Source organism: Penaeus japonicus, unplaced genomic scaffold (assembly GCF_977035675.1).
Source record: "Penaeus japonicus unplaced genomic scaffold, GWHDUDI00000001_assembly GWHDUDI00000037, whole genome shotgun sequence".
In the NCBI taxonomy this organism is placed as follows: Eukaryota; Metazoa; Arthropoda; class Malacostraca; order Decapoda; family Penaeidae; genus Penaeus; species Penaeus japonicus.
In genome coordinates this window covers 12,517,939-12,532,976 of record NW_028234439.1, presented here as the reverse complement: position 1 = coordinate 12,532,976, position 15,038 = coordinate 12,517,939, and the positions used below count along the sequence as shown (strand labels likewise).

General features: G+C 34.0%; 2 protein-coding genes across 3 annotated transcripts in view; one reads left to right on the top strand and one right to left on the bottom strand.

The window, feature by feature from the left end:
* The window catches only part of LOC122263183 (integral membrane protein 2B), a gene marked incomplete in the record, with an annotated part of 15,263 nt that extends 1,353 nt beyond the window's left edge, over positions 1 to 13,910 (top strand). Inside the window, 5 exon segments of the mRNA XM_086532108.1 lie at positions 4,494 to 4,652; positions 8,928 to 9,062; positions 9,307 to 9,421; positions 9,620 to 9,766; positions 9,893 to 13,910. Of these exon segments, the coding sequence (XP_086388234.1) occupies positions 4,494 to 4,652; positions 8,928 to 9,062; positions 9,307 to 9,421; positions 9,620 to 9,766; positions 9,893 to 10,011 (675 nt within the window).
* LOC122263181 (ecto-NOX disulfide-thiol exchanger 2) overlaps positions 11,515 to 15,038 on the bottom strand; it is a 33,692-nt gene continuing 30,168 nt past the window's right edge. For both annotated transcript variants that reach the window (XM_086532110.1, XM_086532109.1), the window contains exon 18: positions 11,515 to 15,038. This exon is cut by the window's right edge and continues 506 nt beyond it. The gene's annotated coding sequence lies outside the window, so the exon portion shown is untranslated.

Here is a 15,038-nt window from a genome sequence, read left to right as displayed (position 1 = left end):
ATTGATTACACAGTTGCTTATCAACTTGACAGCAAGTACTTTGACCTCCAGCCAACAGTGGCAGATGTCAGCTGCTGTGGTGGTATTGACAGTTTGCAGAAATGTCTATTCTGCTATTGGCTGATGTCCTTACAATGAACCACTGCGAATTTGATACTAACAGCGAGGGCTGTTAACAAAAAATAATGTTATGATCACAATGGTGAATGGGAGACAAGAATAAATCAAAATATTCTGTTGTAGTGATCATGAACTTACCTGGCACAAGTTGATGATGACGAAAAAAAAAATAAATAAAAATAAAAAGTTTCCATAGTGCGGGGCTGGCAGGTAGTAATGCTTAATATGCCAAACTATTGGAATCTTGATAAACTAGCCACAAATCAGGGAAGTTGGGTTGGCTACCAACTCTGACCTAACTCAGAGGATGACATTTTGGTAATTGGAAAGGGTTAATCAAACAATATTAATTATAATATTCATAACAATATACTTTATGAAAATTTCCTTCCCCACAGGTAATTGGTATTCAGCTTATGACAGCAGCTTAATGGTCAGCCCGATGTCATCTGCCCTGGTGGAAGTTAACAACAGGATCACTGATCTAGATCAAGCGCACTGTTCTTGCACTATCTCGTTTGTAACATTGTGGGACAGCTTAACCAATTCAAGCCGGGCTAGTTTTGGCTCCTAAAATGATCGGATTGCTGGGGTATTCAAATGCATATGCCTAATGCTGGGATTTCTCAGGCACACTAGCCGCGAGGAGCCTGTCCGCCCGCCTCACCCGGAGCAGCCTGGACTAGATATCTCGTCTCCCGCGCTGACCCAAAAACCACTGAACGTGGATAGCAAGACAACCAGCACGAATGGTGTTAAAAGATTGAAACACCCACTACAGTCAAGAATACTTAGAAACAACATGAACATAGCAGAATTTTATCTTGCACGAGAGGCTATGGATGCGTTCATACACTGTCAACTGGTGAAGATTGGTGGCTGCACTAATTCCTGGTGTAAAAATATAGTGATTATAGGTCAATGAAGTCAGCTGAAGAAGCTGTGTGACAATAAACCTATCCAGTCAATTCTGTATAGCAAAGCACGGAAGTCAATAGGACAGCTGGCAACTGGACAGCAGGCGTAATGATCTCTGTAAGTATTGAAATTCATAACCGAGCAGGATAACCTACTATGGATCCTCAAGGCCCTGATTTTTTGCCAGTTTTGCTGTACATCAGTAAAAACCTCGGATTCTATCCTGTATCTTGGCAATCACTTCTTCCTTCATTCTCGTCAGCTCTGTTAAATACACAATCCAAGACCAACAACTCAGGTATATGGGGACACTGGGTTTTGTTCCTTGAGGATGATCCCGCCTATCACTCTGTCTTGTTCCAGAGACAATCTTGATTGGAAATGGTTAATCCCAAACCATCAGAGGATGTTGAGATAGACAGGACCCTGCCTAACTGTGCAAGAGAGGGGGATGTGGGCCACTGTATCAGTGTTATCATCATGATGAAGTATAACAAAAAAAAGCCAATGATAGGAAGATTTGATGATTCAACTCTAAACTAAATATAAAGAGACCTATCAATCAACACCTTCTCAAACTGATATTGCAAACTTTTGACTTCTCACGAGCAATATCTAATAGAATAATATCCCTATAGACCTTTCCATTTTAACCAGGGTATTTTTTTTCAAAGTTCCCCAAAAAGGTCATAACTCATTTCTAAATTAGTGTATCAGACCCTATTCATCTTGTTGTCTTATTAAAACATTCTTTGGATGGACAAATACAACCAATTCAGCTATCCTTTAAGAATAAAAAAAAAATCTTGTTTTATTTTCCCAGTGATAATTGTCTTTTGCTGAAATTCATTAAGCATATAAGTGATTTTTTTTTTTTTTTATACCTGTTATTATATACTATAAATAAAATTTTGTACATTCATTTGTGGTTTAATTAATTTATATTACAAATATAAATTTTTATTTTTTGAACCTGCTTTTTTTTTTTGTTTATTCCTCCAAAAGAGAAAAGCATGCTGGTAATTGGGTGGATAAGGGCCAAGATCTATGATTTTTGCAACTGTCAGCAGCAGGCAGGTTTCAGATGAGGTCACCTTCATATGCATTTTAAATTTATTGAATTCAAGCTATTTATTCCCTCCCTTGTGTAAAGAGGGCACACATATATAAGAATTTGTTATCACAGTGCTATGGTACCATATGTACTTCTATATATTTGCATAACTCTGGAAAATAACAAAAAAAACACACGTAATCATTTTAAGATGTCTCCAAAGCTTTCTATGATATGAACCATTAAGGAACAGCAGTACATTTTTTCCAAATTTGATGCTCCACTGTTCGATGACTGACATATCACCTTAAGGACATGCATTTTGTGCCATACAAACATCAAAGATCCACAATCAACTCAATGATGATGAGGCAGTTTTGGGCTCAGCCCAGTCTAAATGCCGAGATTATTCGAGCTCGCAGCCTATGACCTCGAGCTATTCACTGTTCTGCCGTGGCCACCGCATGCTAAGCCATACAAAAGCATGAAGTGATATCCTGTCACTGGTGGCAAGTGCTTCCACCCCTTGACATGATATCATGTCATGTATGGTTAACGGTGTTTTAACTTGGGCCAAACGCTGAAAATTAGATGGTTTAAACACAGGGCAACAAGAAAAGACTAAGAAACGAAATTGTAATTTTTAGGGGTTAAGTATAAAAATTCAAGTACGGTGTATGTATTATATAGGCAGCTGTTGCGGTCTTACTATGTATTGAGTTAAGTGTTTTAGGAATTCTTCTAAANATAATAAAATTAAACAGAAAAAGAAATAGATAGAAAAAAAGAAATGAAAAGGAGAGATATCAGAAAAACATTCAAGTATGCAAAAAAATGTTTACAAATTTTTATCTGTATATACTAGGAAAAAATCTTTTGTAAAATTTAAATCACAGTTAAAGTAATTTTCAGGTCAACAACCTGCCCAAAAGGAACAGAAAGTGTATATGATTCCATACAATCTTTTCTGATAAAAGGGACAGCAAACTCCAATGTCTGAAGATGATAAAAAAAGTATTGTGACTAAAATTCATTATTTCAAAGGATAAACTTTTAACCTATGGGATAAAGAGGATACCTCCACTTTGTACAGGGATGATTAGCTTTTATTTTTTAACTAAAATATGATGTAATAGTGAGTAAATTATTCATTGTAAGGGAAGTAGAAAATTCAAAGGGTAGTTTTGCACACTGCAATTAGGGGGAGAAGCAACAATAGCTTACAATATAAAGTAGTACTAATAACAAATTATCTTAGTTTCATTCTTTTTTTCTTTTATTATTGGCCATCAGATATCAATTAGAGTATCATTAAATGCAAACGTATTGCATGTATAGTGCTGTCTTCATTAGTTTTCCAAGACTCAAAGGCTCTGATAATACCGGAGCATAGGTCTCTTTGGCTTGATCAGGTTCTGACTCTAAGACTGGCTTTGGCACTGACTCTGTTTCTGTTGCATATATTTTTTTCAAGCTCTAAATAAGCAGCATTCAGGTGAGATGTTCTTTCTTGGTATGGATACATCCTGGGGTGTCTGAAGAAAAAGCCTTATTGTCTGAAAGGGATAAATAATAAACTCTGACCAAAACCGTCCCACATGGGGACTTGTGTGATAAACACTATCATTCATCCGTAACTCTATGAATTCTCAGTTTGTATATATATATATTATATATATAATATATATATTATATATATATATATATATATATATATATATATATATATATATATATATATATATATATGTATATGTATATATATATATGTATATCTATTTATTTATTTATTTACTTATTTGTTTATTTATTTATTTATATATATTCCTTTTTCTTTTTTTCTTTTTCTGAAAGTGCTTGAGAAATATTTAACTCAACCCTAGCCTACACGGTATTGTTCATGAGTTATTCCCCAGTGTGACATTATTTGTACTTATTTGCTTCACGGGAAATAAGAATATTAACGTCTTTGTAAAGATGGTTATGAAGTAATCTACAGCCAGTGTGTCTTTTTCTTCCTTGATTTATATAGTATTTTTCTTGATAGATTTCTAAAGAGTTATAGGGGTTATTTCAATAAGAGGTTTGAAAAATAGTATGGGTGACTGAGGTTTAAATGAGCAATCATTCCATGTTGTGAGTGATTTACCTTGCAGAGGTTTACAATGGAATGGATTAAACATTATGGCTTCTTATGTTTATGTGTACGATTTTTTAAAAGTTTGACCTCCTTTTTTGTTTTATCTGTTTTCATAATTTTAGTTTACAATACATTTTGCTGAACAAACTGATAATTCATATGAGTTACTGATGAATGATAGTGTTATCACACAAGTCCATGTGGCCGGTTTGGACAGAGAGTTATTATATGATCCCTTCAGACAATAAGGCTTTTCTTCAGACACCCCAGGATGTATCCATACCAAGGGAAGATGAACATCTCACTGATGCAGAGTATGTTGAGCTTGAAGAAGAAATATATGCAACAGAAACAGAGTCAGTGCCAAAGCCAGTCTTAGAGTCAGAACCTGAGTCAAGCCAAAGAGGACCTGATTCTCCGGTAATTAGCAGGAGCCTTTGACTTGTGAAAACTAATGACTAACAGCACTATACATGCAAAACGTTGCATTTAATGATACTATAATGAAATCTGATGGCCATAATATAAAGAAAAAAAGGAATGAAACTAATATAAATGTGTTATTAGTACTACTATTATATTGTAGCTATTGTTGCTTCTTCCCCCTAATTGCAGTGTGCAAAACTACCCTTGGAATTTTCTACTTCCTCTTACAATGAATAAGTTTACTCAAGATACATCAGTATTTAGTTAAAAAATAAAAACTAATCAATCTTTATCTCTCATAGTTAAAAGTTTTATCCTTTGAAATAAGGAAGATATTTGTTAAGCAATACTTTTTTTTATCATCTTCATACATTGATTTTGCTGTCCCTTTTATCAGGAAAAGATTGTATGGAATCATATCACACTTTCTTGTTCCTTTTGTCAGTTTTACCTTAAAATTACTTTAACTGTGATTTAATTTTTACATGACAAAGATTTTTTTCTAGTTATACAGATAAAAATTTTGTAAACATTTTTTTGCATACTTGATGTTTTTCTGTATATCTCTCTTTTTTCATTTCTTTTTTTTCTATTCTATTTCTTTTCTGTTTAATTTTATTTATTTTTAGAATATTCTAAAACACTTACTCAATACATAGTAAGCGCAACATCTGCCTAAATAATACATACACCGTACTTGAATTTTATACTTAACCCCTAAAAATTACAATTTCTTAGTCTTTTCTTGTTGCCCTGTTGTTTAAACCATCTAATTTTCAGCTTTTGCCAAGTTTAACCCGTTAACATACATGACATGATATCATGTCATGTGGTGGAAGCACTTGCCACCAGTGACAGGATATCACTTCATGGCTTTTTGTATGGCTAACATGCGGGTGGCCACGGCCAGAACAGGTGAATAGCTCGAGGTCATAGGCCTGCGAGCTCGAAATATCTCGGCATTGAGACTGGGCGGAGCCAAAACTGCCTCATCATCATTGAGTTGATTTTGATCTTTGATGTTTGTATGGCTCAAAATGCATGTCTTAAGGTGATATGTCAGTCATCGAACAGTGGAGCATCAAATTTGAAAAAAATGTACTGCTGTTCCATAATGGTTCATATCATAAGATGTACAGGCTTGGAGAGACATCTTAAAATGTTAAGTGTGTTTTCTGTTATTTTCCAGAGTTATGTAAAGATATATGAGTACATATGGTACAATAGCACTGTGATACAAATTATTATATATGGTGCCCTAGTTACACAAGGGAGGGAATAAATAGCTTGTAATTTCAATAAAATTTAAAATGCAGTATGAAAGTGACCTCAGTCTGAAACATGCCTGCTGCTGAAGAGTTGCAAAATCATGAGATCTTGGCCCTTATCCACCCAATTGACAGCAATGCTTTTCTCTTTGGTTAGGAGTAAACAAAAAAAAAGCAGGTGTCAAAAATAACATTTTTATTTGAAATATAATATTGGAAACACAAATGGAATGTAACAAAATTTTATTTATAGGTATATAAGAAAGGTATAAAAAAAAATATCACTTATAAATGAATGAATTTCAAAAGACAATTATCACTGGGAAAATAGAAAACAAGATTTTGTTTTTTATTCTTGAAAGGATAGCTGAATTGGGTTTGTATTTGGCATCAAAGAATGTTTTAATAAAGGACAGAGCAAGATTGAATATGGTTATGATACACTAATTTATAAATGAGTTATGACCTTTTTGAACTTTGAAAAAAAATACCCTGGTATATGGAAAGGACTATAGGGATATTATTCTTTAGATATTGCTCGTGAGAAGTCAAAAGTTGCAATATCAGGTTTGAGAAGGGTTGATTGATAGGTCTCTTTATATTTTAGTTAGAGTTGATCATCAAATCAACCTATCATTGCTATACATCAATCAATGAGTGATAACACTGATACATTGCCACATCCCCCTCTCTTGGCGAGCAGTTAGGCAGGGGTCCTGTCTATCTCACTTCCTCATGATGGTTTTGGTGATTTACCATTTCCACTCAAGGATTGTCTCTGGAAAAGACAGAGTGATAGGCGGGATCATCCTCAAGGAACTAAACCAAGTGTCATTATAGCCTGAGTTGTTGGTCTTGGATTGTGTATATAACAGAGCTTACGAGAATGTAAGGAAGAAGTGATTCCAAGATACAGGATAGAATCCATGTTTTTCTGATGTACAGCAAAACTGGCAAAATCAGGGCCTTGATGATCCATAGTTTGGTTATCCTGCACAGGTAATGAAATTTCCAAATACTTACAGGAGAATTCATTACTCCTGCTGTCAGGCCAGTCTGTCTATTGACTTCCTTGCTTGCTAGTACATATTGACTGGATAGGTTTATGTAACACAGGCGTTCTTCAGCTGAGGTCCATGGACTCTTATAATCACTATATTTTTACACCAGGATTAGTGCAGCCACCAATCTTCAGCCAGTTGAGCAGTGTAAGACGCATCCATTGCCTCTCTTGCAAGATAAAATTCTGCTATGTTCTTGTGTGGTTTCTAAGTATTCTTGAACTGTATTGGGTGTTTCAATCTTTTAACCCATTCGTGCTGGTTGACTTGCTATCACGTTCAGTGGTTTTTGGGTCAGACGCGGGAGACGAGATATCTAGTCAAGGCTGGCGTGCCGGGTGAGCGGGCGTACAGGGCTCACTCGCGGCTAGTGTGCCTGAGAATCCCAAGGCATTAGGCTTATGCATTTGAATACCCCAGCATTCCGATCATTTAGAGCCAAAATAGCCCCGGCTTGAATTGGTTAAGGCTGTCCCACAATGTTACAAACGAGATAGTGCAAGAACATTGCCTTGATCTATATCAGTGATCAGTGTGGTTAGACTCCACCAGGGCAGATGACATCAGGCTGACCATTAAGCTGCTGTCATAAGCTGAATACCAAATTACCTTTTGGGATGGAAATTTTCATAAAGTACTATTGGTTGCTGATATTGATAATAATATTGTTTGATTAAGCCTTTCCAAATACCAAAATGTCCATTCCTCTGGAGGTAGGTCAGGAGTTGGTAGGCAACCAACTTTCCCTGATTGTGTGGCTAGTTTACAAGATGTCCAATAGTTTGCATAATAGCATTACTACCTGCCAGCCCCGCACTATGGAAACTTTTTATTTTTTTTATTTTTTTTTCGTCATCATCAACTTGTGGCCAGGAAAGTTCATGTATCACTACAACAGAATATTTTGATTTATTCTTGTCTCCCATTCACCATTGTGATCATAATCCATTATTTTGTTAGACATCCCTCTGCTGTTAGTAGCAAATTGTTGGGTTCATTGTATGGACATCAGCCAGATGAGCAGAATAGACATTCTGCAAACTGTCAATAGCCAAACATCAGCAGCTGACGTCTGGCCACTGTTGGCTGGAGGTCAAAGTACTTGCTGTCATGTTGATAAGCACTGTGTATCAATTGGAGATAGTCTCAGCAAACTTCCAAGTACACTCCTGGAACAGTCGCTGAGTGGACCCAAAGGGTAGCCACAATAATCTTATGATCAGTGCCACAAAACTAAACATTCTGGGAAGCCCTGCAGTTCTAGAGAATCACCTATTAAGAATGTGGTTCATATCCTTGGCTGCAGTTTTATGTATCACTGTACCAGGTCCAGTGATGCAGGTCTGGGCGCTAGTACTAGGAACCAGCAATTGTCAGTCTCTGGAACTTCATAAAGTCCTAGAGCTGGAGGATAGGAGTTGATACATAGGCTATGACTTTGCACCTCTAGGGCCTCCTACTGTTCCAATATCTTCTACAGCTTAGCCTGGGACTGCAAGATAACCCAGTTTGGTTGAATGGCCCTGAGGTAGCATTGCGCAAGTCTCAAGGATAAAGAAGTTATGAGCTAGCAGATTAAACCTATCAATAGCTGCTCCCTTTTTCACACTAGGCTACCCAACAGTAGCAGCTGAAGGCGAGAAAGCATGAAGCACTTTACATTAACCTGTGCTAACCACACCATCACATCATATTTCCTTGAGCATGAAACACCATGAAGGCATCAAAATTATCTCTTCATAATTGTGTTTGAATTTAATAGATGGTTTTCTATGTGCCTGGCTTTTAACCAAACACTTGAAAGCCATTTTGTTAAAAATGAACTCCTCTAATAACTGATGACAGCTGAAGTGTAAATTAGGTTAGACATGCCAGGAGTTTAACCATAACTTGAACCCTGGGTTCTAAAACTAGGGTACTATATCAGTCTTAATTTTCAGTATATGAGATACCCAGAAATGAACCTCTTCAAGGAAGAATTCGAACTTGATCTTGATGACGATAGCTTCGAGCAGATCCACGTACCTGACTTTGGCTTTGGTCATGAAGGAAAATTCCTGCACGACTTCAGGACTGTAAGTTGGAGTGTTGTCTTTCTTTTAATGCAGTAGACTGAGGTTGATCAGAAAGTAGCTGAGTAAAAGTACAAAGTTCATTATGTTTAGAGAAGTTAAGCATGACATATTTTTTTCAGATTGTTGTTGCAGACTTTGTATTTTGTCAATTTTAAAGTCTCTATCATAGTATTTTGTGAATTAATGATATGTGGATTTAATTTCATTTGATTAATAAGTTTGAATCTATTCCTGTAATTTTCAGAACAAAACTGCAATCATTGACGTCACTTCCAAACGTTGCTTTGTGATGGCTCTAAACCGCAGTCGCATTCTTCCTCCACGAACTATGGTTGACCTTGTGAGGAAGATGTGGATGGGTATGTTTTCATGGTTATCCAAAGATTTGTTTGATGCTAGAAGAATAGATTGATTTATATTTTGCATCATATTCCGCATTCTTTATTATAAATTGTACACTAGTAGAGGCCTACTAAAAAGATTGATATTAATGTCACCTCATTTGTAAAGTACAATTTCATCTGCTGTTAATATTTTTATAATTTTTTTTTCAACAGGTTACTACTACATTGACACAGAGGTGGTGCGTGATACCATGCGCGTGGTTCACCCACCACTGAAGGACTATGATTCTTTGGGTCTCTATATTTCCAACAGCTGTATGAACTACCGTACCTACATGTTGGAACGAGTTCACACCCCAGGTTGAGATCTAGGAAATTTATTGTTTGTTTTACTGATGCTTATATCTGATTTATAGCTTAAACTCCTGCTTCTTTTCCTTAAACATCAGTAGTAAGGGTTTCTCACAAAATGTTTTTCTGTTTCAGAACTCAGGAAGCGTAGCGTAGATGCCCAGAACGAAGAGCAGATTCAGCTGGTCGAGTTCGCTGGCAAGAAAATCATCCAGTACATCATTTTGGATTCTCATGAAGATAGCCAGCAGTGAGGCTCTACTTTGAGTTCTACTTTGACACAATAAGTGACTGGAAAATATTCAAGTCTTGCTGTCCTTGCACTCACACAGTTAAGGAAAGTAATTGTGGGCAATGCTTAGTATGATGGAAACCTGAAGACAAGGTTTTTATTTTTGTGAATGGAGTAATGAAACCCCATGGTTACAGGATCTTGTTTTTACATGGTATGGTATTGTAAATGAGAAGTGAAAGGTGACGAAGAAAAAAATATTATATCAATTAATTTCTGTCATTTCTGTTGCAAAAACTTTGTTACTCAATAATTCTGCTAAAAAAAAAAAGAATCAGTGATTTAAGATAGAGGTATTCTAATAAACTTAGCCAGAATTATGCATGAATGGCCGAAGAAGGTTAGTGAGTGTGGAGAAAATTAAGCCCTACCTGTTCTACTGAGTGAAGAACAGAATACTCAACTAGAACTCAAGTTGGATAAAGATCCTTTCTACATCAACTATAGGAAGATGAGGATAGGTCTTTGTTCAGGGAATGTTGTATTCCTTAAATTCTCTTATCAGAAATTTAAAAACCTGCAAGCAAGAAATATACCACAATTATTTCAAATTTGCTCATATTACAAGTATTAGATTATGAAATAGAAATTAAATAACTGCTGTTACTTAAAGACAGGTTTGCAGTTGAGGCATTTTGGTTCTACTGCCATTATATAATCACATGTTCATGAACAAAAAAAATATTTTTTGTTAGTAATCAATTTGAAGTTCACTGATGCGTATCCACCGAATTAGATCTTAAAGAATCTTTGAGAACTTATAATATTTATTTTTAGTTAAATATAGTTATATTGTTAGTATTGGATTCTTAATCTGTTTCCAGTATTCTGCATGTGCCATATTTTTTTTTCTATTCCACATTTTGAGTTGCAGTTCCTAGAAAATTGACACTTTCATTAGTAACAAACTATATTTACCTGTCTGATTTAGATATTGTTTGCCTACATCTATAAATTGATGTTGCAGGATGTGGGTTAACTAGTAAAAAATAATGATGGTTTATAAAAAGCAAAAACAGGGTTCATGTAAAGTACAACACTTATTTAAGTTCTGTATTAATGTAATATTAGTCTTATTTTAAAGGGCAATAAAATTCTTATTTGTTGGAAGATTCTGTATTATCAGTGACAGTATTTTACAATGTGCAATTGAGTGGTTGGCTTAACTATGAGTGTTGGTTCAGTGATTATTTGGATTATTGATAAGAATTTTGTGTAATTCTATGTAGTCCCATTATTGTTGTATTCAATATAACTGGTTTTAATTTACATATTAAGATAATGGAGCTATATATATAAATGTTCTACTGCTACTGCTCTATTTCATGTATTATCTCATAATAATCTGGACATATTTATAGGAAGTTGAAGTACTATTATCAAGAGTTTGAAATATGATATGAATATCTTAATTATATATGAGGGATGACATGCTCTCTTTTGTTTAAAGATTTTTGTCACCAGATATATTGTCTGGTATGTCACTATAAAAGACATTATTTCATTACTGTATTATGTTTTATTTCATACTGTAGGTAGTTTTAACAGCATCAGTTCTGATATCATTGCCAAATTTATCAGGATGCCTTGACAAGTAGCTGTTCAAAGGTTTTCATGAACAAGAGTATTAGGGTTAATTTAGTGCTTCTGCATGGACACAGGTACCCATCTGATGACAATAAATAGCTGATTTAACAAAACCAGATCAGATTATCAATACATAACTTGCAGTATGATAGTCCTAAATCATTGATTGCCCCATAAAAAAAAAGAGGAAAACTTTGAAATTATAAACATAAGCTTTGCTCACTGTTTAAAGATTTAAGTAGAACTAAGAATTGTCTCTTAATTATTGGACTACAAAATGAATTCCCTTGAGAACATGCTTTCTGATTTTTGTATTTTTTGCCTTCCTCTACTTATTTTTTTCCATGTGCCATTTCATGAATAAAAATATAAATAAAAGAATATACTGGTGTACATTTTGCAAAGCAGTGGATTTGTATTTTCTCATTTAATCACAGCTGTTGTTTCTATGGACATTATGTCAAGTCACCTGGAGGTTGAACAATGCTTTAAATGTACAGAATCTGATTGTAGCGGAGATTTTTAAAATCACATAGCTGATACTTTTTAAATAGGTAAATACATAAGCTCATGTTTAGGTAAGTACATTCTGTTCATTGATATATCTGTTGCATGTAACTAAATTTGGATATCAAAGCAAATGATGAGTCATTATATCAGTACATGAATTTTAAGAAATCTTCCGAGTAAGCACTTTCCTCCAGTGAGCTTTCATCTTGGAATTCTGAACACTGCTGATATTGTGCTGCCTGAGACCCCATCCTAGATTGTTCTGTTATTCAGACCCTTGTAGGAAATGACCCAGTACAACTCGCCAAAATTTAAGCTTGGGGAGAATGAGTACAGGATGTTATATGATTACTCGCTTTCAGACAATCATATTTCACCCAAATTGAAGATTTTAATACCTTTACCACATTCAGGAAGTTCAGGTCACAGCAGTCTCATATGATCACACATTAATATAAATGTCTCCCCTTGTAGGTCATGGAAAGCCCAATAGTACTCATGTATGGAAAAAATGTAGGCATTCTTTGCTGACTTACAGTTGTAAAGATGGGTCAATTTTAAAGCTTTTGATATATTTTCAAAAGTTAAATGCTCTATCTTCAGTATTATTATAATTTTGCATTCCCTTTCCTTAGATCCTTATCATATATATATATATATATATATATATATATATATATATATATATATATATATATATATATATATATATATATATATATATATATATATATAAGGCAGTTACAATTCAGTGGGTATAAACACAATGTCAAGTATTTTTGGATATGTTGGAGAATTTCACACATACACACATACTCATATATATATATATATATATATATATATATATATAATATATATATATATATATATATATATATATATATATATATATATATATATATATATATATATATATATATATATATATAATATATATACACACATATTCCTATATTCATAGAAAAGTTATATATATGCATGTATATCATTGGCTTATCCTTGATCTACTGAAATGTAGAATAATATGGGCAATTCTCCAGCTATCTCTTTGTCTAGAGTATAAGACTGCAGATTTAGTTATGATACAAAACTATATCAAGTATTTTGAAGTGCACCGCAATTCAAATACATAATGGAAAAAAAGAAGAGAAAAGGCTAACCCTTTCGTGATGGGCAATTTTCGTAGGGTTGGATGACTTTCGCACTGCATTTATTTTACTCAATTATTATAATTATTTTTTGTTTTTATTATTTTTTTTCAAGATACAAGCTAGTTCTTCCTTCAGTTGTGTAACTAATGCATCATAACAAATTCTAATTAGTACCACTTTGCTAATATATCATATATAGACCCATATATCATGCCATAAAGAAAGTAATAGAAAACACATCTGAAGATGTGGCCCATCTCGGAAGGGTTAGTGACTCTCTATTACTTAATGATATCAAGAACAACGCAACTCAAAATGCTTGGTAATTTAAGTAAGATATGAGATGCCTCGGCCCTTTACACCAGGATTTTGGAGGTTCAAGTCGTACATATCACATGTGATATTGTTCACTGCAATATACTGAAGGAAAGCTATTATATCCACATTTTATATAGGTAGATATAAAATCATTGCAGTGTATATTTTATAAATGTCCAAACCCAATCTACAATTGACTTTCATGAGGTTTTCCAGAATCTAAGGTAAAATTATCTTGTATTGTGTGGCAAACTTGTTGAAATACGAAGGGCTAAATAAATTCATACATTGCTGTAATTCTTTTCTTCCAGTCCAGAAGAAAATATTTTACTACAAAAGTTTTTACTTTAGACAAAAATGCAAGATATATCAACCCTGCACTTAACAAATAAAATATATATAACATATATTACAACCCATTTACAATAATTTCAATCATTAACAGAAATATTTGGAAAAATACAGAAAATTAATGATAATGACAAGAAAGTTTGTGGTCTGGAAAAGTTTACTATTCTGTAAGAGAGCTTTCAAAGATAATGCTGCATTAACCAAACAGATGGCAACAGACGGTGCTATCAAATTTTCAATTATGAGTGAATCTTAGACTTTATCAATAATGCTACTGTGTGAACCAAATAACATTGAAATGCAGAAGGCATACAGCTAATGAGAAATCTTTAATCCATCCAAAGGTTAGACTGTTTTAATTTTCAGTCCATATAATGGTTTGGCTTGTAATCTGTGCCACTAGAAAGACTATATATAAAAGTTTCTTAATAAAAATTTATAACAATTAACTGTACATTATACAATAATTTCAAAACTACAGTAAAACCTCTTTGTAGTGCCAGTTTTTTTTTCAATGAAATTGTATTATATATTTTGAATATAGAGAAATATACATTTAAATTCCATATTAAGATACTAGAGTATTTGCATTTTTCAACTTCCATTATCTTTTAGAACTGGAATCTTTATTATATATTACTTTTTTTTTCTTAGTGGTAAATGACTACATTCTTGCCTATCAAATCTGAAACTATATACATCTTCACACTTCTTCAGTATCTAAAATCAACTGAAACAGAACTGGGTCTATGGCATGGCAACAAAAAGGTCTCACTGTATTATATACCTGGCATGTAATCAATTACCACACATGTGATAAATTAAGCAGGCTTCTATATCATTTATCAAATATAACATTAGACTAGGAAATTACTCTCTTTTAACCCACTTGCTGCCCAAGGGAAGTATGCTTGGCACATTTTGGTGTGGTTAATCCATTCAAATTCATACCCCCAAACATCATAGCAACCTTGGAGATAATAATTCCTTTCAATAAAAAAATAAAAAAAAGAGCTAATGGCTCCCCCCCCTCCATCTACCCTTCCCAAATTTTCTTATGGCAAAACTC